Source organism: Nerophis ophidion, linkage group LG06, assembly GCF_033978795.1.
Source record: "Nerophis ophidion isolate RoL-2023_Sa linkage group LG06, RoL_Noph_v1.0, whole genome shotgun sequence".
Taxonomy (NCBI): Eukaryota; Metazoa; Chordata; class Actinopteri; order Syngnathiformes; family Syngnathidae; genus Nerophis; species Nerophis ophidion.
The window spans coordinates 70,178,296-70,202,080 of record NC_084616.1 but is presented as its reverse complement, the minus strand read 5'-3'; the positions used below and the strand labels follow the sequence as shown (position 1 = coordinate 70,202,080).

Genomic DNA, 23,785 nt, shown 5'->3' with positions numbered 1-23,785 from the left:
GTCACTCATGACACTTCCCCTGTCATCATTTTCAAAATGGAGGAGGCTGTTTTCAATGATTTGAAATCGCATAAAGGTAAGAAGATTAAGAGCTATTCAGTAGGATTTAAGGTCCAAGCTATTGAATATGCTAAAAAGAACAGTGAGCAGCTATGTTTTATTAATATACCGTAGCTGCGTGTGGCAAATATGAGTCATTAAATGACTCCCGCCTCCTGGTGGTAGAGGGCGCTAGTGAACCTTCTTGCGACTACTCGGCTGCAGAAGAAGTGACAACAAGCAGCAAGAGTGAGCACCGATCGTTTATTTTTTCCTCTCGCTTGCACTTTTAACATGGAGGATTACATATCTAAAATAAAAAAGTTTTCTAAACTGGACGTTCAATCGAAGCAGGAGGTAATAAAGGAAGCTCTCCATCGAGACAGAGAGACTTTTAAAACTGAAGAAAGATAAGGAAGACTTCTATAAAAAAGTTATCGATGCCTTTGATCAGAAGGAGCTACGCATGGACTTCATTTATAAGTAAAGGTAAGACCATAATAACGTTTTTTTTAATTAAATGTGTTTTTCATGATGGTATCTTTACATCACACTCAAATTTATAAGCGCAAGCCTAAATTTACCGCATGCCTTTGGTAAACGCCGGAGTGAGAAGAGGTTTTAATTCAAGGAAATACGGTACTTTATTGATTCCTTCAGGAGAGTTCCTTCAGAAAAAATAAAAAAAAATCATAACATCTACAAGGAAGCACAAAGAGGTCATGAGGTCAATGTACAAAAAACAATCAATCAATCAATCAATCAATCAATGTTTATTTATATAGCCCCAAATCACAAATGTCTCAAAGGACTGCACAAATCATTATGACTACAACATCCTCGGAAGAACCCACAAAAGGGCAAGGAAAACTCACACCCAGTGGGCAGGGAGAATTCACACCCAGTGGGACGCCAGTGACAATGCTGACTATGAGAAACCTTGGAGAGGACCTCAGATGTGGGCAACCCCCCCCTCTAGGGGACCGAAAGCAATGGATGTCGAGCGGGTCTAACATGATACTGTGAAAGTTCAATCCATAGTGGCTCCAACACAGCCGCGAGAGTTCAGTTCAAGCGGATCCAAGACAGCAGCGAGAGTCCCGTCCACAGGAAACCATCTCAAGCGGATCAGCAACAAAGGAGGAAACAAAACTAAAACAGAATTTATCACCATAAAGATTACCAAGAACGGATTTACTTTGGTAAAAACTAATGGGATTTTGGTGGAAAACGAACGTCTGGGTAGAATTTAAACATCTTAACTCTGGGACGTACTCTCGTGTGTTGCCAGTTATTTATATATTCATAGCGTATGTTGAGTTATTTTCAGAGAACAGTAAATCTATACTCCTTTCCAAGCTGTACACTGACTACTAAATTGTAACTATTGTAAAGTTGCATTGTCCCTTAAGAATATGCAAACCTCGTTTCCATATGAGTTGGGAAATTGTGTTAGATGGAAATATAAACGGAATACAATGATTTGCTAATCCTTTTCAACCCATATTCAGTTGAATATGCTACAAAGACAACATATTTGATGTTCAAACTGATTTACTTTTTTTTTTTTCTTTTGCAAATAATCATTAACTTTAGCATTTGATGCCAGCAACACGTGACAAAGAAGTTGGGAAAGGTGGCAATAAATACTGATAAAGTTGAGGAATTCTCATCAAACAATTATTTGGAACATCCCACAGGTGTGCAGGCTAATTGGGAACAGGTGGGTGCCATGATTGGGTATAAAAGCAACTTCCATTAAATGCTAAGTAATTCACGAACAAGGATGGGACGAGCTGTCGTATTTTAGGCTTCATTATGTGCCACACATTTTCAATGGGAGACATGTCTGGACTGCAGGCAGGCCAGGAAAATACCCGCACTCTTTTACTACGAAACCACGCTGTTATAACACGTGGCTTGGGATTGTCTTGCTGAAATAAGCAGGGGGGTCTATGATAACGTTGCTTGGATGACAACATATGTTGCTCCAAAACCTGTATGGACCTTTCAGCATTAATGGTGCCTTCACAGATGTGTAAGTTACCCATGCCTTCGGCACTAATACACCCCCATACCATCACAGATGCTGGTTTTTGAACTTTGCACCCATAACAATCCGAATGGTTATTTTCCTTTTTGTTCTGGAGGACACCACATCCTCAGTTTCCAAATATAATTTTAAATGTGGACTCGTCAGACCACAGAACACCTTTCCACTTTGCATCAGTCCATTTTAGGGGAGCTCGGGCCCAGCGAAGCCAGCGGCGTTCCTTGGTGTTGTTGATAAATTGGTTTGGCTTTGCATAGTAGAGTTTTAACTTGCACTTACAGATGTAGCGACCAACTGTAGTTACTGACAGTGGTTTTATGAAGTGTTCCTGAGCCCGTGTGGTGATATCCTTTACACACTGATGTTGGTTTTTGATGCAGTACCGCCTGAGGGATCAAAGATCCGTAATATCGCTTACGTTCAGTGATTTCTCCAGATTCTTTGAACTTTTTGATGATTTTACGGACCGTAGATGGTAAAATCCCTAAATTCCTTGCAATAGCTCGTTGAGAAATGTTGTTCTAAAACTGTTCGACAATTTGCTTACAAAGTGGTGACCCTCACCCCATCCTTGTTTGTGAATTACTTAGCATTTCATGGAAGCTGCTTTTATACCCAATCATGGCACCCACCTGTTCCCAATTAGCCTGCACACCTGTGGGATGTTCCATATAAGTGTTTGATGAACATTCCTCAACTTTATCAGTATATATTTTCACTTTCCCAACTTCTTTGTCACGTGTTGCTGGCATCAAATTCTAAAGTTAATGATTATTTGCAAAAAAAAAAAAATGTTTATCAGTTTGAACATTCCAAATCATTTTATTCCGTTTATATTTACATCGAACACAATTCCCCAACTCATATGGAAACGGGGTTTGTATAAAAACAAGTGGGGTGTAATCACTTTTGTGAGATGCAGTAGATAGATGGATCTGACTCACTTGACCTGTGAACATTTGGTGTTTCTTCACGCCATCGTCCATGTACTGCTGCTATGTTTCGGGTGTCATTCATGCTGCTGTCAGTCAACGTAATATTTGGATGGCTAATTGGCTCTGACATTTAGGTGATAAAGTCAGGATTGAAAAAACACTTAGAAAGATCGATCAGATAACCCAGGCCTTTTTGTTCATTCCTACTTGGAGGGGAAATGTATTAATAACATTAGATTTCTAGGCTTTTGTGTGGACTGCAGAGAATATTAACATTGATTTTCCATCATCATGGCTGCTTCATAAACTGGGAGCTCATATCGCCAGTGTTATTTACATATTACTAGTAAATAACCCCAGCTGCAGAATGAGCTGGAAGTATACATTGTGACTTGGGCCTAAGTCTCCTTTGAATCTCATTTCCCACACCAGAGCCGTATATCAACATTATGTTCTCCACAGAGGAAAGATTAAGCAGTCTGGAGAAAAAAAATGCTCCAAATCCCGGAAAATATGGAGTAAATTGGGCAGGCGTTGACAGGGGTGTTTTAGAGACTGGAGTTCCATCCATCCATCCATTTTCTACCGCTTATTCCCTTTCGGGGTCGCAGGGGGCGCTGGCGCCTATCTCAGCTACAATCGGGCGGAAGGCAGGGTACACCCTGGACAAGTCGCCACCTCATCGCAGGGCCAACACAGATAGACAGACAACATTCACACTCACATTCACACACTAGGGCCAATTTAGTGTTGCCAATTAACCTATCCCCAGGTGCATGAGTTCATTGTATTGATATAGTGTTTTTGGGGGAAAGGCGGAGTTTTATTCCAATTATCATGATTACCCTTTTTCCTTGAATTGCGGCCGAACGCTGATTAATTTAAAACCTCTTCTCACTCCTGCGCTTACCAAAGGCATGCGGTAAAAGTAAGCATGGGCTAATTCGTTTTAAACCTCTTCTCACTCCGGCACTTACCAAAGGCATGCAGTAAAAATTTGAGTGTGATGTAAGCTTGGACCTTAAATCCTACTAAATAGCTCTTAATCTTCTTCCCTTTATGCAATTTCAAATTACCGGTATTGATATTAGCTTTCTCCATTTTGAAAATGATGACAGGGGAAGTGTCACTCGTGACGTCACGAGTTTGACCAGGCGGTAATACTAAGCATTCGTTAATTATTTTGCGAAGCGAGTTTGACCCGGCAGTAATTCAAGGCAGGCGCATACTATATGCCCTGCGGCAATTCAAGGAAATACGGTATTCTAATTGTTTTATGATAGTTAACCAATTAGAGCAGTGGTTCTCAAATGGGGGTACGCGTAGGTATGCCAAGGGGTAAGTGAGATTTTAAAAAAACAAAAATTCTTATAATAGCAACAGTTCAAAAATCCTTTATAAATATATTTATTGAATAATACTTCAACAAAATATGAATGTAAGTTCATAAACTGTGAAAAGAAATGCAACAATGCAATATTCAGTGTTGACAGCTAGATTTTTTTGTGGACATGTTCCATAAATATTGATGTTAAAGATTTCTATTTCTGTGAAAAAATGTTTAGAATTAAGTTCATGAATCCAGATGGATCTCTATTACAATCCCCATTGAGGGCACTTTAAGTTGATGATGAAGCTATTGAATATGCTAAAAAGAACAGTAAGCAGCTATGTTTTATTAATATACCGTAGCTGCGAGTGTCAAATATGAGTCATTAAATGACTCCCGCCTCCTGATGGTAGAGGGCGCTAGTGATCCTTCTTGCGACTACTTGGCTGCAGAATAAGTGACAACAAGCAGCAAGAGTGAGCAGCGATCGTTTATTTTTTCCTCTCGCTTGCACTTTTAACATGGAGGATTACATATCTAAAATAAAACAGTTTTCTAAACTGGACTTTCAATCGAAGCAGGAGGTAATAAAGGAAGATTTTCATCGAGGCAGAGAGACTTTTAAAACTGAAGAAAGATAAGGAAGACTTCTATAAACAAGTTATCGATGCTTTTGATCAGAAGGAGCTGCGCATGGACTTCATTTATAAGTAAAGGTAAGACCATAATAACGTTTTTTTTATTAAATGTGTTGTTCATGATGGTATCCTTACACCTCACTCAAATTCATAAGCGCAGGCCTAAATTTACCGCATGCCTTTGGTAAACGCCACAGTGAGAAGAGGTTTTAAATTAATTAGCGCCCCGGCGGCAATTTAAGGAAATACGGTAGTTTAAGAATTTTTAAGATCGCAGGCTATGTTGTCTATAAAATGCAGAGTTCCAACACGGTAATTTATTCTTGAAATGTTGATCATGGATTACCTGAGTGTTAAAAATTAGCTGAAGGTTTGGAGATTTGCCAAGTCTTTTTCATAGAGGCCGGTATGACTGAATCTTGTGCAATACAAATAAAACACCATTTGTTTGTCTATTTCTTTATGAAATAAATACCGTATTTTTGGGACTATAAGTCGCGGTTTTTTTCATAGTTCGACATTTACTCAGGAGCGACTGATGTGTGAAATGATTAACACATTACCATAAAATATCAAATATTATTATTTATCTCATTCGCGGAAGAGACGAAGAAAATGTCAGCAATCGTCACACACACGTCAGACAATAAGAATTTGGCGGGGGAGGGTCATGGCAGAAGTGCATTGTGGGTCATGGAATACTAACTGTTGCCATGAATTGATTAACGTGGACCCCGACTTAAACAAGTTAAAAAATTTATTTGGGTGTAACCATTTGGTGGTCAATTGTACGGAATATGTACTGAACTGTGCAATCTACTAATAAAAGTTTCAATCAATCAATCAATGGATTCATGAACTTCATTCTAAACATTTCTTCACAAAAAATGAAATCTTTAACATCAATATTTATGGAACATGTCCACAAAAAAATCTAGCTGTCAACACTGAATATTGCATTGTTGCATTTCTTTCCACAGTTTATGAACTTACATTTGCTGAAGTATTATTCAATAAATGTATTTATAAAGGATTTTTGAATTATTGCAATCTACTAATAAAAGTTTCAATCAATCAATCAATCAATCAATCATTGCTATATGCTACTGCCGTGGCTATTAAAATGGATCATTTTAGCTTTGGCGGTAATATATAAAAACTGAGAAGGGCTGAACAAAAATTGGACCAAAAAGTAAATCCTGTACTGCAGATTACTCAATATCAAATAATATTATTTATCTCATTCGCGGAAGAGATGAAGAAAATGTCAGCAATCGTCACACACACGTCAGCAATTGTCACACACACGTCAACCAATAAGAATTTGGCAGGGGAGTGTCATGGCAGAAGTGCATTGTGGGTAATGGAATGCTAACTGCTATATGCCATATGCTACTGCCGTAGCTATTAAAATGGATCATTTCAACGTTGGCGGTAACTTATAAAAACTGAGAAGGGCTGAACAAAAATGGCACCGAAAAGTAAATAATGTACTGCAGATTACTCAATATCAAATAATATTATTTATCTCATTCGTGGAACAGACGAAGAAAATGTCAGCAATCGTCACACACACGTCAACCAATAAAAATTTGGCGGGGGAGGGTCATGGCTGAAGTGCATTGTGGGTCATGGAATGCTAACTGCTATATGCTATATGCTACTGCCGTAGCTATTAAAATGGATAATTTCAACGTTGGCGGTAACTTATAAAAACTGAGAAGGGCTGAACAAAAATTGGACCAAAAAGTAAATCATGTACTGCAGATTACACAATATCAAATAATATTATTTATCTCATTCGCGGAAGAGACAAAGAAAATGTCAGCAATCGTCACACACACGTCAACCAATAAAAATTTGGCAGGGGAGGGTCATGGCAGAAGTGCATTGTGGGTCATGGAATATGCTATATGCTACTGCCGTAGCTATTAAAATGGATCATTTCAACGTTGGCGGTAACTTATAAAAACTGAGAAGGGCTGAAGAAAAATGGCACCGAAAAGTAAATCATGTACTGCAGATTACACAATATCAAATAATATTATTTATCTCATTCGCGGAAGAGACGAAGAAAATGTCAGCAATTGTCACACACACGTCAACCAATAAAAATTTGGCAGGGGAGGGTCATGGCAGAAGTGCATTGTGGGTCATGGAATATGCTATATGCTACTGCCGTAGCTATTAAAATGGATCATTTCAACGTTGGCGGTAACTTATAAAAACTGAGAAGGGCTGAAGAAAAATGGCACCGAAAAGTAAATCATGTACTGCAGATTACACAATATCAAATAATATTATTTATCTCATTCGCGGAAGAGACGAAGAAAATGTCAGCAATTGTCACACACACGTCAACCAATAAAAATTTGGTAGGGGAGGGTCATGGCAGAAGTGCATTGTGGGTCACGGAATGCTAACTGCTATATGCTTTATGCTACTGCCGGAGCTATTAAAATGGATCATTTCAACGTTGGCGGTAACTCATAAAAACTGAGAAGGGCTGATGAAAAATGGCACCGAAAAGTAAATCATGTACTGCATATTACACAATATCAAATAATATTATTTATCTCATTCGCGAAAGAGACGAAGAAAATGTCGGCAATCGTCACACAAACTAAAACCAAGAAGAATTCGGCGGGGGAGGTTCATGGCAGAAGTGCATTGTGGGTCATGGAATGCTAACTGCTATATGCTATATGCTACTGCCGTAGTTATTAAAATGGATCATTTCAACGTTGGCGGTTTTTGATTGATTGATTGATACTTTTATTAGTAGATTGCACAGTACAGTACATATTCCGTACAATTGACCACTAAATGGTAACACCCGAATAAGTTTTTCAACTTGTTTAAGTCGGGGTCCACGTTAATCAATTCATGGTAACTTATAAAAACTGAGAAGGGCTGAAGAAAAATGGCACCGAAAAGGAAATCATGTACCGCATATTACAAGCTGGACGTAGTGAAATATGCAGCAGAAAACGACAAGAGGAAGCGGCGCATACCTTTGGAGTTGGCACAGTTGTTTAGAAGCGACATCGAGGAAGAAGATTTCATGGGATTTATCGATTAGGAGTGACAGATTGTTTGGTTAACGTTTAGAAGTGTTATTTTTATTCATTGAACTATTTGAATGACTCTTACCATAATATGTTACGTTAACATACCAGGCACATTCTCAGTTGGTTATTTATGCCTCATATAACGTACACTTATTCAGCCTGTTGTTCACTATTCTTTATTTATTTTAAATTGCCTTTCAAATATCTATTCTTGGTGTTGGATTTTATCAAATAAATTTCCCCCAAACATGCGACTTATACTCCAGTGCGACTTATATATGTTGTTTTCCTTCTTCATTATGCATTTTCGGCCGGTGCGACTTATAATCCGAAAAATACGGTAGTTTAATTCAAATCTATTTACAGTTCAAATCTCAGTCTGAGCTTTCCTGTGTGAAGTTTGTATACTGTTCTGGTCTGGAGTGGATTCTCTCCCGGTACTCCATCGTCCCCCCTCATCCTACACACATGCTTGTTCGGCTAATTCGACAAACTTGTCCATTGGTGTGGATGGAAAACCCCTGCAGGGTAATTGCTGTTGTTGGTATATTTGTGTGTGAGAGTGTCTTTCTGGCGCATCAGATGAGGTTGACAATGCAGAGACCAAACATGCCAGTGCAGATGTATATGTGGAGTGGATACAGGGTTGGTGGTCTCCCCGTAGGTTGTAGCAGGCTGCCAAAAGCCATGTATTTCCTCACCAGCACTTTGTTGTAATGTTTTGGCAAACCTGAAGCTGCTCTCTATCACAGTGGTTCTCAACCTTCTTTCAGTGATGTACCCCCTATGAACATTTTTTTTAATTCAAGTAGCCCCTAATCAGAGCCAAGCATTTTTGGTTGAAAAAAAGAGATAAAGAAGTAAAATACAGCACTATGTCATAATTTTCAGATTTATTAAATTGTATAACAGTGCAAAATATTGCTCCCGAAATTCAGCGCCTCTCCCAAAAACCTCCCGGAAGAAATTTTTTCCCGAAAATCTTCCGAAATTCAGCCTCGCCCCCTCCAGCTCCATGCGAACGTGAGTGGGGACAGCCTGTTTTCACGTCCGCTTTCCTGTTATATAAACAGCTTACCTGCCCAATCAGATTACAACATCTACGGATTTTAATAAAAAACTGAACACACAAGGAGAGGAAGCAGAAGAACTAGGAAGTTACAGCCATGGCGACCCCATCTGTAATAGAGTGATTCTCTGTTGTCTGTTGCCATCTCCTGGTGAATGTTGGCTATAGCGTTATGGGGTTGCTCTTTGATAGGCCAATGATTTACTTGGTGTTGTGCACCTGGCGGCAAGTGACTCTCGCCAGTGCGCAAATGGCAGAACAAAGGTTACTCAAATAGTGAAAGGTACGTGTGTTTTTTTTTAGTAACCAGCAAGCACAGTACAGTTAGTAGAACAACTGTGTTTTCATTACTGTGTATTTGATAGGTGCCGTCTGAAATTCAACTCTTTCTTTTATTTATGTATTAAAATAAAATAAATATATATAGCTACAATTCACTGAAAGTCAAGTATTTTCATACATATATATATATATATATATATATATACATATATATATGAAATATATATGAAATACTCGAGTTGGTGAATTATACTCCTCCCCTCTTAACCACGCCCCCCGCCCCACCCCCGACCATGCCCCTCCCAACCCGCAACCCCCACTTCCCGAAAATGGAGGTCTCAAGGTTGGCAAGTATGTTTGTAGTGGTCTTTCTTAAACTGTTTGGAAAAAAATATATAGAAAAAACTAAAAACTTGTTGAAAAATAAACAAGTGATTCAATTATAAATAAAGATTTCAACAAATAGAAGTAATCGTCAACTTAAAGTGCCCTCTTTGGGGATTGCAATAGAGATCCATTAACGTGGACCCCGGCTTAAACAAGTTGAAAAACTTATTCGGGTGTTACCATTTAGTGGTCAATTGTACGGAATATGTACCCAACTGTGCAATCTACCAATAAAAGTTTCAATCAATCAATCAATGGATTCATGAACTTCATTCCAAACATTTCTTCACAAAAAAAGAAATTTTTAACATCAATATTTATGGAACATGTCCACAAAAAAATCTAGCTGTCAACACTGAATATTGCATTGTTGCATTTCTTTTCACAGTTTATGAACTTACATTCATATTTTGCTGAAGTATTATTCAATAAATGTATTTATAAAGGATTTTTGAATTATTGCTACTTTTAGAATTAAAAAGAAAACTTTTTTACATACGCCTTGGCATACCTTCAAGTACCACCTGCTGTCTTTCGACCTGTATTATTTATATTCTCATCACTGACCCGACGGTCCTTATCTTTTGCAGTTGATACTAAATTTGTCAAACTTTTGTTCAACTTGCCGGGAAACACTCTTGCTGATCTAAGCACTGGCAAAGAAAAGCCCACAGATGCCCCCAGGCAGCCCTTTTAAAAAGACCCAATCGGTTTGCTTATTCATACAAGTTACCAGAGAATAGGGATGAGCTTGCAACCAATCTAATGTGGGCAGCCATTGGAAATGAGTTGTGCCTCGTGGCTCATAAACACACATTACTGATATTGCTTGTCGGATTCTTACTTTCTGTGGGTTTATTTTTGGGAACGTAGCCATTGATTACACCTGCTTGTGAAGTTCTAAACCGGTGCATTAGCCTCAATGTGTCCAGAGCTGCCTGGAGATGCGGCAAATATCATTGAAATGAAAATCCCCCTGTTGCTGTGATTTACAATGGCATAACAGTCGTTCATAAAGGAGAAATATCGTCTGTTCTGTCCGTACAAACCACGTTCAATCAAACCTGCAGGTTGTAAGCTGAAGTTTATCTCCTGTCTTTTTTCATCACTGCAGGGTTTCTGAGCACTGGAGACCAGGCGGCCAAAGGCAACTACGGACTGCTGGATCAAATCCAGGCTCTCAGGTGGATCAAAGAAAACATCCAGGCCTTCAAAGGAGACCCGAAGCGAGTTACCATTTTCGGCTCTGGTGCTGGGGCCTCATGTGTCAGCCTGCTGACCCTCTCGCATTACTCTGAAGGTACATCTATTCACTCGCACGCACTGAGATTTTCCAACATGTGTACAGGATTTCATCCGTTGCCAAAGTCTGGTTGTGTTTGGACTTAAGTCATCACAGTACATTAAATGTATGGTGATCACCACATTTTTCAGGGGTCTCATGTATACATGTATATAAAACCTATGTCTCTATTTATACCATCGTGATTTATGAAAAAAAAAATGGCTAGGTAGGAGAATGTCTGTACTTCCCATGCCAACTTTTCACATTATGGAGGGAGCTTATAGGGGCCCTATAATGCAAAACCACATTTTAACTGACTGGTACCTGCTTATTTGTACAAACGCTGTTTCCATATGAGTTGGGAAATTGTGTTAGATTGGAAAAATATAAACGGATTTGCAAATAATTTTCAACCCATATTCTATTAAATGCACTAAAAAGACAAGATATTTGACTCATAAACTTTTTTTTTTTTTCATGGCTGCAACATGTGCCAAAGTAGTTGGGAAAGGGCATGTTCACCACTGTGTTACATCACCTTTTCTTTTAACAACACTCAATAAACGTTTGGGAACTCAGGAAACTAATTGTTGAAGTTTTAAAAGATGAATTCTTTCCCATTCTTGTTTTATGTAGAGCTTCAGTCATTCAACAGTCCGGGGTCTCCGCTGTCGTATTTTAAGCTTCATAATGTGCCACACATTTTCAATGGGAGACAGGTCTGGACTGCAGGCGGACCAGGAAAGTACCCGCACTCTTTTTTTACGAAGTTGTCTTGCTGAAATAAGCAGGGGCGTCCATGATAACGTTGCTTGGATGACAACATATGTTGCTCCAAAACCTTTATGTACATTTCAGCATTAAAGGTGCGTTTACAGATGTGTAAGATACCCATGCCTTGGGCACTATTACACCCCCATACCATCACAGATGCTGGCTTTTGAACTTTGCGCCTACAACAATCCGAATGGTTATTTTCCTCTTCGTTCTGGAGGACACCACGTCCTCTGTTTCCAAATATAATTTGAAATGTGGACTCGTCAGACCACAGAACACCTTTCCACTTTGCATCAGTCCGTCTTAGGTGAGCTCGGGCCCAGCCATACCAGCGGCGTTTCAGGATATTGTTGATAAATGGGTTTGGCTTTGCATAGTAGAGTTTTAACTTGCACTTACAGATGTAGCGACCAACTGTAGTGGTTTTATGAAGTGTTCCTGAGCCCATGTGGTGATATCCTTTACACACTGATGTCAGTTTTTGATGCATTACCGCCTGAGGGATCAAAAATTCATAATATCATCGCTTACGTGCAGTGATTTCTCCAGATTCTCAGAACTTTTCGATGTTTTTACGGACCGTAGAGGGTAAAATCCCCAAATTCCTTGCAATTCCTCGTTGAGAAATGTTGTTCTAAAACTGTTCGACAATTTGCTTACAAAGGGGTGACCCTCACCCCATCCTTGTTTGTGAATTACTTAGCATTTCATGGAAGCTGCTTTTATACCCAATCATGGCACCCACCTGTTCCCAATTAGCCTGCACACCTGTGGGATGTTCCATATAAGTGTTTGATGAGCATTCCTCAAGTTTATCAGTATGTATTGCCTCCTTTCCCAACTTCTTTGTCACGTGTTGCTGGCATCAAATTCTAAAGTTAATGACTATTTGCAAAAAAAAAAATGTTATCAGTTTGAACATCAAATATGTTATCTTTGTAGCATATTCAACTGAATATGGGTTGAAAATGATTTGCAAATCATTGTATTCCGTTTATATTTACATCTAACACAATTTCCCAACTCATATGGAAACGGGGTTTGTATTTGGTATGTGTTTTAATCCTGAACATTTGAAAAAAAAAAAACAGGGAGGCATTGCAGAGATATTTACAAAACTCTTGCCATCCTCCCTACTTCCTCCAAACGTTCCATTTGGAAGATGTCAGTCCTGTGACGTTCTCAGACCTGTTACATTTGCAGTTGTCTCTATATATAGTAAACGCTTACTGAAAGGTCTTTGTGTGAATCCCTCATTTGAATTTATCGTTTGAGCATTTGAAGTCCAAAGGAGGTATGACTCTAAGACCAAAAATGCCCTCTTATTTTTTGTTTTAACCAGCACAAGTCCCTAGAAAAACGCTTATCCTCAAATGAAGTAAAATGTGCCTTACTTTTAACTTTTCTTTATTTGTGCATTGCGACTTCAAATTAGAAGTTGCTGCGAGTGTGTGCCAGAAGAATCGTGCTTTTTTAAAAAAAAAAAAATTTAAAAAAAGATGGATTTTCCCAAAAATTCCTTACAATGGCATTCAATCAATCGCAACTGGACTGCTTAGTTTGTCTTGGAAGACGTTTTGGGGGCGTGGTTAAGAGGGGAGGAGTATATTTACAGCTATCCATCCATCCATTTCTACCGCTTATTCCCTTTGGGGTCGCTGGTGCCTATCTCAGCTACAATCGGGCGGAAGGCGGTCTACACCCTGGACAAGTCGCTACCTCATCTTAGTATGTGTAGAAATCTTTATTTATAATTGAATCACTTGTTTATTTTTCAACAAGTTTTAGTTATTTTTATATCTTTTTTTCCAAATAGTTCATTAAAGACCACTACAAATGAGCAATATTTTGCATTGTTATACCCATCCATCCATCCATTTCTACCGCTTATTCCCTTTGGGGTCGCGGGGGGTACTGGTGCCTATCTCAGCTACAATCGGGTGGAAGGCGGTCTACACCCTGGACAAGTCGCCACCTCATCTTAGTATGTGTAGAAATCTTTATTTATAATTGAATCACTTGTTTATTTTTCAACAAGTTTTAGTTATTTTTATATCTTTTTTTCCAAATAGTTCATTAAAGACCACTACAAATGAGCAATATTTTGCATTGTTATACCCATCCATCCATCCATTTTCTACCGCTTATTCCCTTTGCGGTCGCGGGGGGTGCTGGTGTCTATCTCAGCTACAATCGGGTGGAAGGCGGTCTACACCCTGGACAAGTCGCCACCTCATCGCAGTATGTGTAGAAATCTTTATTTATAATTGAATCACTTGTTTATTTTTCAACAAGTTTTTAGTTATTTTTATATCTTTTTTTCCAAATAGTTCATTAAAGACCACTACAAATGAGCAATATTTTGCATTGTTATACCCATCCATCCATCCATTTTCTACCGCTTATTCCCTTTGGGGTCGCGGGGGGTGCTGGTGCCTATCTCAGCTACAATCGGGCAGAAGGCGGTCTACACCCTGGACAAGTCGCCACCTCATCGCAGTATGTGTAGAAATCTTTATTTATAATTGAATCACTTGTTTATTTTTCAACCAGTTTGTAGTTATTTTTATATCTTTTTTTCCAAATAATTCAAGAAAGACCACTACACATGAGCAATATTTTGCACTGTTATACAATTTAATAAATCAGAAACTGATGACATAGTGCTGTATTTTACTTCTTTATCTTTTTTTTGTTTTTCAACCAAAAATGCTTTGCTCTGATTAGGGGGTACTTGAATTAAAAAAATGTTCACAGGGCGTACATCTCTGAAAAAAGGTTTTGAACCACTGCTGTAAAAGCCGTAGATGTTTCTGTCACATATGCATGCACAGTAGATGGCAGTATTGTCCTGTTTAAGAGTGTCACAACATTGCTGTTTACGGCAGACAAACTGCTTCACGGTAGACGAAAACCTGACTGCTGTTGTTGTGTGTTGTTGCCGCGCTGGGAAGACATTAATGAGACTGCCTAACAATAAACCCACATAAGAAACCAATAACTCGCCCTCTATAATTCTAGAGTTATAACGTCATTGGGTAGGCACTCTGTTTGTATTGTGGGAAAGCGGGCGTGAAAACAGGCTGTCGACACGTCACTCGGGTCCGCATGGACTTGGAGGGGGCGTGGCCTCCAGCTCCGCCAGAATTTGGGGAGATTTTCGGGAGAAAATTTGTCCCGGGAGGTTTTCGGGAGAGGCACGCTCGTCCGCCTGCTTTGACTCCTTATCGCGCCGACAATAGACCTGGCTATATCATCTGAGATCTTGTGTCTTGATAAAAAGTCAGTCAAAACAGATGGTTGATGTCCAAAATAAAAGCTTGTAAGCTAAAAAAAAACTGACAATTGTGGAATTTGGAGCCCAGCTATGCTGAATTTATGGTGTGCTTAACCAAAGTCAACTGGAAACGGCCCCGACCAGCTTGACCAAACAGACACCTGTCTATCGAGTAAGTACATACGCTGTTGAGCTCGCTGTGTACAAACAAAAAATAAAATAATCATTAACAGATACTTTAATAAAATTGGTCATGTTTTTCAGTCAGGACAAAATGTCCTATCACAATACGTTGTGCATTACAAACTCAAAAAACATTCAGCTGTTGACACAGTTGCTAGCTTACCTCTTGTTGTAGCTAGTTAGCTAACAGCTAATACCGTAGCATTGCAATGTGTTCCTACGCTAGTAAAACATTTCCTAAGTGTTCGCTCTTACAATATCAATGTTGTAAAGCTTAGTTATTATACAGGTTACGGAACGTAAATGAAGTATTGTTTAGGCTGACCATGCGTCCTCTTTTCCCCGGACATGTCCTCTTTTGCGGGGCTGTCTGGGCGGGGTTTCTTAAAGGCCTACTGAAACCCACTACTACCGACCACGCAGTCTGATAGTTTATATATCAATGATGAAATATTAACATTGCAACACATGCCAATACGGCCTTTTTAGTTTACTAAATTGCAATTTTAAATTTCCCGTGAGTTTCTTGTTGAAAACGTCGCGGAATGATGACGCGTAGGCGTGATATCACGGACTGTAAGGAAATATTAGCGCTGCACCAAACACGACTAAAGGTCGTCTCTGTTCATGGCGTCATTACACAGTTTTTTGGACATCCGTGTTGCTGAATCTTTTGCAATTTGTTTATTTAATAATGGAGACTATAAAGAACAATTTTGTTGGTGGAAAGCGGTGGATTGCAGCTGTCTTTAGCACCGAGACACAGCCGGTGTTTCTTTGTTTGTTGTGAAGCAGAGCGGTCAAGCGAAAATGTTTTCTCTATGCCAGGGGTCGGGAACATTTTTGGCTGAAAGAGCCAAGAAGCCAAATATTTAAAAATGTATTTCCCTAAGAGCCATATATATATTTTTTAACACTGAACACAACTAAACGCGTGCATTTTTAAGTAAGACCAACATTTCCAGAGTATAATAGGTCTCTTATTCTTCATAATAACATTGTTATTCTGAAGCTAACTGTGGAGGGGGCGTAGCCTGCGGGCCTGCAGCAAAGCAGGATGTTGCCAGGACCGGCCTCGAAATCAGCGACAGGTGCGTAGACGGCCCACCTGGGCCTTGTTATCTAATCACCTGTCACTCTGTTATAAGCAGCAGCCAAGAGGAGGGACAGGGTTGGGGTTGGGGCTGGAGCCAGAGCGCGAGTGAGGACGAAAGAGAAAAAGACAATTGCTGGAAAGCAACTGAGAGAAAAATCTAATAAAACAATATTGTAACCCTAAAACAGGCTTTTGGTGGTCTGAAGAACCCCCAGGAGGGCAAGCCCCACACTAACCAATAATAAATAAATAACTTCTTACCATTAACGCAACTTCTTGAACATAAAAAAGCATGAGAATTTTTTATATTTTGAACGTTATTTTTGACACTGTGATTTTTAACACGGTTTAGCTCGTTTGGTAGAGTGGCCGTGCCAGCAACTTGAGGGTTGCAGGTTCGATTCCCGCTCCCGCCAACCTAGTCACTGCCGTTGTGTCCTTGGGCAAGACACTTTACCCACCTGCTCCCAGTGCCACCCACACTGGTTTGAATGTAACTTAGATATTGGGTTTCACTATGTAAAGCGCTTTGAGTCACTAGAGAAAAAGCCCTATATAAATATAATTCACTTCACTTCACTTCACAAGTGGAATTATTCATTACTTATCGTGTTAAGCAATGTCAGCTCAGATGTATCCGAGAGCCAGATGCAGTCATCAAAAGAGCCACATCTGGCTCTAGAGCCATAGGTTCCCTACCCCTGCTCTATGTCAACCAACATGTTTTTGGATGGGGAGATTGTGATATACATCTTACCGGGGAAATAATTGGATTATTCGTCGTTCTGCAGCAGCTGTTTAAAAGGCAGCTGTGAGCTTGGCTCCTCGGCTTCTCTCTGAGACACTTCGTGTTCACTGCAGCCATCCGACCTCCAGGTATGTCTTTACAATCTTTAAAATCTCACTAAAACACTATTAAAACAATAAGCAGATAAGGGATCTTCCAGAATTATCATCAATCAATCAATTAATGTTTACTTATATAGCCCTAAATCACTAGTGTCTCAAAGGGCTGCACAAACCACCACGACATCCTCGGTAGGCCCACATAAGGGCAAAGAAAACTCACACCCAGTGGGACAGTGGGAATTATCCTAGTAAATGTGTCTAATTACATCTGAAACGCTCACACTGCCGTTTTTTTTTTCTAGTCCTTCACTATCAATATCCTAATTCACAAATCTTTCATCCTCGCGCAAACTAATGAGGAAATTGTCACTTTCTTGGTCTGAATTGCTCTTACTTCTGGAGGCTCCCATTATAAACAATGGGAATATGTGTGGAGCCCTACAACCTGTGACGTCACGCCCACATCGTCTGCTACTTCCGGTAAAGGCAGGGCTTTTCTATTAGCGACCAAAAGTTGCAAACTTTATCATCGATGTTCTCTACTAAATCCTTTCAGCAAAAATATGGCAATATCGCGAAATGATCAAGTATGACACATAGAATGGACCTGCTATCCCCGTTTAAATGAGAAAATCTCATTTCAGTAGGCCTTTAAAGGCCTCAAATGTCCGGCATTTTGAGTTAGGGTTGTGTGTATTTTCAATGTATGTTCAGGGTTAAAGAGGGGTTGAAATCAAAACAAATTGTGGAGGCTTGCGCAAGCAGCAACATTCGTGAGGGAGGGGCAGGGACAGAGAGAGCGAGGGAGTGGAGAGACAGACAGGACACAAGAGAGATGCCGTAACGTAAATGCAACTTCACGGATAATTTGCGGAAAAAGTATTCTTGTTTTTGTCCTGGCCGTGACACATGGGAAGCAGAATGCACTGTGTGCAAAGCAGGAGCGTATGTATCTGTGGCAAATAAAGGGGCCAAAGATCTACAAGCCCATATCACAAAACAGCTGTGCAGAGCGAGAGCTCATCTGCTAAATTGACAGAGTATTTTGTGCGACCTAGAAAAGTAGAAGGCATCGTAAACGCAGCAGAGGTTGTTTTAGCATTCCACGCAGTCAAACACCATAACAGTTAAAGGCCTATTGAATTGAGATTTTCTTATTTAAACGGGGATAGCAGGTCCATTCTATGTGTCATACTTGATCATTTCGCGATATTGCCATATTTTTGCTGAAATGATTTAGTAGAGAACATCGACGATAAAGTTCACAACTTTTGGTGCTGATAAAAAAGCCTTGCCTTTACCAGAAGTCGCAAACGATGACGTCACAAGGGTGAGGGCTCCTCACGTCCTCACATTGTTTATAATGGGAGTTTCCAGCAGCAAGAGCTATTCGGACCGAGAAAAAGGACAATTTTCCCATTAATTTGAGCGAGGATGAAAGATTTGTGGATGATGATATTGATAGGCTTCACGGTGGCAGAGGGGTTAGTGCGTCTGCCTCACAATACAAAGGTCCTGCAGTCCTGGGTTCAAATCCAGGCTCGGGATCTTTCTGTGTGGAGTTTGCATGTTCTCCCCGTGAATGCGTGGGTTCCCTCCGGGTAGTCCGGCTTCCTCCCACTTCCAAAGACATGCACCTGGGGATAGGTTGATTGGCAACACTAAATTGGCCCTAGTGTGTGAATGTGAGTGTGAATGTTGTCTGTCTATCTGTGTTGGCCCTGCGATGAGGTGGCGACTTGTCCAGGGTGTACCCCGCCTTCCGCCCGATTGTAGCTGAGATAGGCGCCAGCGCCCCCCGCGACCCCGAAAGGGAATAAGCGGTAGAAAATGGATGGATGGATGGATATTGATAGCGAAGGACTAGAAAAAAAAAAAGGCGATTGCATTGGGATGGATTCAGATGTTTTTAGACACATTTACTAGGATAATTCTGGGAAATCCCTTATCTTTCTATTGTGTTGCTAGTGTTTTAGTGAGATTAAATAGTACCTGATAGTCGGAGCGGTGTGTCCACGGGTGTCTTGAGGCCAGTGTCTGAGGGAAGACGACGGCAGATACAAGGACGGCGCAAACTCCACAGATCTCCGGTAAAAGGCAACTTTTTAACCCAATTTTCTCACCGAAACCTGACGGTTGACAAGTGGTCGGGAACCATGTTCGCTTGACCGCTCTGATCCATAGTAAAGCTTCACCTCCGGGAATTTTGAGCAAGGAATCACCCTGTGTTTGTGTGGCTAAAGGCTAAAGCTTCCCAACTCCATCTTTCTACTTTGACTTCTCCATTATTAATTGAACAAATTGCAAAAGATTCAGCAACATAGATGTCCAGATTACTGTGTAATTGCGCGATGAAAAGAGACGACTTTTAGCCGCAAATAGTGCTGCGCTTATATTTCCTGAGAGTCCGTGACGTCACAATCTGCGACGTTTTTAACAGGAATCTGCTGGAAATTTAAAATTGCAATTTGGTAAACTAAAAAGGCCGTATTGGCATGTGTTGCAATGTTAATATTTCATCATTGATATATAAACTATCGGACTGCGTGGTCGGTAGTAGTGGGTTTCAGTAGGCCTTTACAAGTCGATGGATTGCACCAGTGCTTTGTTGAAAAAAAGCATTCTCAGACTCAGACACGGCAACAAAATATTCAAGTGCACGCACCAAAACAGAGGCGATTGTCAACAGTGTTATCGCACCCCACAGCATCAACATTTCACTAGAGACGCTCAAAGAAATAAAGTACTGTGGCATCGCTACAGATGGGAGTAACCATAGTGCAGTGAAAATATTCCCAGTCATAATTCCCAGAGCGTTTTCCGTTCGGGCTCCAGTACTCTGGAATGCCCTCCCGGTAACAGTTCGAGATGCTACCTCAGTAGAAGCATTTAAGTCTCACCTTAAAACTCATCTGTATACTCTAGCCTTTAAATAGACCTCCTTTTTAGACCAGTTGATCTGCCGCTTCTTTTCTTTCTCCTATGTCCCCCCCTCCCTTGTGGAGGGGGTCCGGTCCGATGACCATGGATGAAGTACTGGCTGTCCAGAGGCGAGACCCAGGATGGACCGCTCGCCTGTGTATCGGTTGGGGACATCTCTACGCTGCTGATCCGCTTGAGATGGTTTCCTGTGGACGGGACTCTCGCTGCTGTCTTGGATCCGCTTGAACTGAACTCTCGCGGCTGTGTTGGAGCCACTATGGATTGAACTTTCACAGTATCATGTTAGACCCGCTCGACATCCATTGCTTTCGGTCCCCTAGAGGGGGGGGGTTGCCCACATCTGAGGTCCTCTCCAAGGATTCTCAAAGTCAGCATTGTCACTGGCGTCCCACTGGATGTGAATTCTCTCTGCCCACTGGGTGTGAGTTTTCCTTGCCCTTTTGTGGGTTCTTCCGAGGATGTTGTAGTCGTAATGATTTGTGCAGTCCTTTGAGACATTTGTGATTTGGGGCTATATAAATAAACATTGATTGATTGATTGATTGATAATCCAGTATTTTGACTGGAAGAAAGGTGGTCTACTATCAACATTGTTTGAGGTGAAAGACACACCTAATGAGACATCTGACTACCATTGCAAATTACTTGATTGAAACACTGAGAAAAAAATAATTTGTCAGAAACATTATAGTATTTACTGGTGAAAATTGGAACTCGAACTTGAGAGGAATCATGTCACGAAGCGGTGGTGTAGGTGACGAACCCCAAGATGCAGAGATGACGGGCTTGTTGCGATCCGTGACTCAGATCTTCACATGTTTATTTTTCCATCTTTGTTTCACTCTCTTCTGACCCACTTACTTCCTGTTTAGTCCATTATCATGGTTACACATTGATTTCACCTGCTCCTCGTTTTCTACACACACCTGGTTCCCCTTGATTTCTCCCTATATAAGCTTTCCTCTTTTCTTTGTTCAGTCTGGGTCCATAAATTTGCCTTCTAGCAACAGTATCGACTGACTTCACGTAAGTATATTCTCGCTACCTTTTCAGGCTAAACCTTTGTTTTATTCCAGCTCTCACGCTGATGAATTGTTTTTCTTTTTTTTGTGTGCCTTTGTGCCAGTCTTAGTTTTTATGTTTGCTATTCCTAGCTTTAGATTTCACGGTGGAAGAGGGGTTAGTGCGTCTGCCTCACAATACGAAGTTCCTGCAGTCCTGGGTTCAAATCCAGGCTCGGGATCTTTCTGTGTGGAGTTTGCATGTTCTCCCCGTGAATGCGTGGGTTCCCTCCGGGTACTCCAGCTTCCTCCCACTTCCAAAAACATGCACCTGGGGATAGGTTGATTGGCAACACTAAAATTGGCCCTAGTGTGTGAATGTGAGTGTGAATGTTGTCTGTCTATCTGTGTTGGCCCTGCGATAAGGTGGCGACTTGTCCAGGGTGTACCCCGCCTTCCGCCCAATTGCAGCTGAGATAGGTGCCAGCGCCCCCCGCGACCCCAAAAAGGAATAAGCGGTAGAAAATGGATGGATGGATATTCCTAGCTTTTACGCTAGCGCCCTTGGTTTATTTTGTCTGTTAGCTCCAGTATTTTTGTTTGTAGCCTGCTTTTGTTAAGTTTAATAAATCATTGAAACTTACCATTGCTGTGTACTTGTCGACGCATCCACGGAGGGACAAACCCGGCATTATTATGCCAATCAGTCATTACAAAGCTTGGGAAATGAAAACATGGTTTTAATGTTCAAAAAATAAGGCTAGGAAAACATAAACCAGAAACCAGCAATCAGGGACAGGAGTCGGGATCCAGGGAATAGCTCTCAGCTTCCAAAAAAAGGCAGTCCTCAGCATACAGCAAATAATACTCCATCACTCACTGGAGGGCGAGGCAGGTTTAAATAATGCCTCTGATTAGTGCTCAGGCAGCAGGTGAGCGGGTGAACACTAAAAAGAAGCAGGTGGAAATAATAAGTAACCATGGTAACCAAAACAAACAAGGGTGCGCAAAAAACAGGAACCGAAGGAGTCTTTGATTGAAAATAAAAAAACATAATCCAAACCACAGATCATGACGAATCAGACGTAACGAAGGGGGGGAAGAATGTGTATGCACATTTGAAGAAGTTGCTCCAGAATAAGACGCTGATTGGCGTGAGTTGCTTAGCACGCATAATGAACCATTGTGTCCACCATGGTGCAGACACACTTGATATTGGAATTGAGAATATCATGTTGAAAATCTACCAGTACTTCCACATTTACACTGTGCGCGCCTAGACTTTGAAGGAGTACTGGGACTTTGTTGATGTTGAATAGAGAAAGTTCCTTTCCCACAGCAAGACACAATGGCTGTCATTATTCCCCGGAAATTGTTCCCTGCATTTAAAGGCCTACTGAAACCCACTATTACCCACCACGCAGTCTGATAGTTTATATATCAATGACAAAATATTAACATTGCAACACATGCCAATACGGCCTTTTTAGTTTACTAAATTACAATTTTACATTTCCCGGGAGTTTCTTGTTGAAAACGTCGCGGAATGATGACGTGTACGCGTGACGTCACGGACTGTAAGGAAATATTAGCGCTGCGCACACACACACGGCTAAAAGTCGTCTGCTTTAACCGCATAATTACACAGTATTATGGACATCTGTGTTGCTGAATCTTTTGCAATTTGTTCAATTAATAATGGAGACGTCAAAGAAGAAAGATGTAGCAACACAAACACACGGTGTTCCCTCGTATAAAATTGCCGGGGGTGAAGCTTTGCTATGGATCAGAGTGGTCAAGCGAACATGGTTCCCGACAACTTGTCAACCGGCAGGTTTCGGTGAGAAAATTGTGGTAAAAAGTGGCCTCTTACCGGAGATCACGTGACCTTGCGCCGTCCATGCAGCTGCCGTCGACTTCCCTCAGAGACTGGCCTCAAGACACCCGTGGACACACCCCTCCGACTACCAGGTACTACTTAATCCCACTAAAACACTAGCAACACATGCCAATACGGCCGGTTTAGTTTACTAAATTGCAATTTTAAATTTCCCGCGAGGTATCCTGTTGGAAACGTCGCGGAATGATGACGCGTGCGCGTGACGTCAGGGACTGTCAGGAAATAGTAGCTCAGCACCAGTTATGGCTAAAAGTCGTCTCTTTTCATCGCATAATTACACAGTAATTTGGACTTCTGTGTTGCTGAATCTTTTGCATTTTGTTCAATTAATAATGGAGACTATAAAGAAGAATGCTGTTGGTGGAAAGCAGTGTATTGCAGCTGTCTTTAGTACCGAGACACAGCCGGTGTTTCTTTGTTTTTAACACAGAGCGGTCAAGCGAACATGTTTCTCTACGTCAACCAGCATGTTTTTGGATGGGAAAATTGTGATATATATATCTTACCGGAGACATTAGTGGATTATGCGTCCTCCTGCAGTAGCTGTTTAAAAGGCAGCTGTGAGCTTGGCTCCTCGCCTTCTCTCTGAGACACTGCGTGTTCACCGCAGCCATTCGACCTCGAGGTATGTCTTTACAATCTCACTAAAACACTACTAAAACAATAAGCA

The 23,785-nt window shown here is 40.8% G+C and overlaps 1 protein-coding gene across 1 annotated transcript in view; it reads left to right on the top strand.

The window, feature by feature from the left end:
* Positions 1-23,785, top strand: part of nlgn4xa (neuroligin 4 X-linked a) — a 254,586-nt gene that overhangs the window by 192,653 nt on the left and 38,148 nt on the right. Inside the window, exon 4 of the mRNA XM_061904746.1 lies at positions 10,919-11,104. Within this exon, the coding sequence (XP_061760730.1) occupies positions 10,919-11,104 (186 nt within the window). The remainder of the gene's footprint in view (positions 1-10,918; positions 11,105-23,785) is intronic.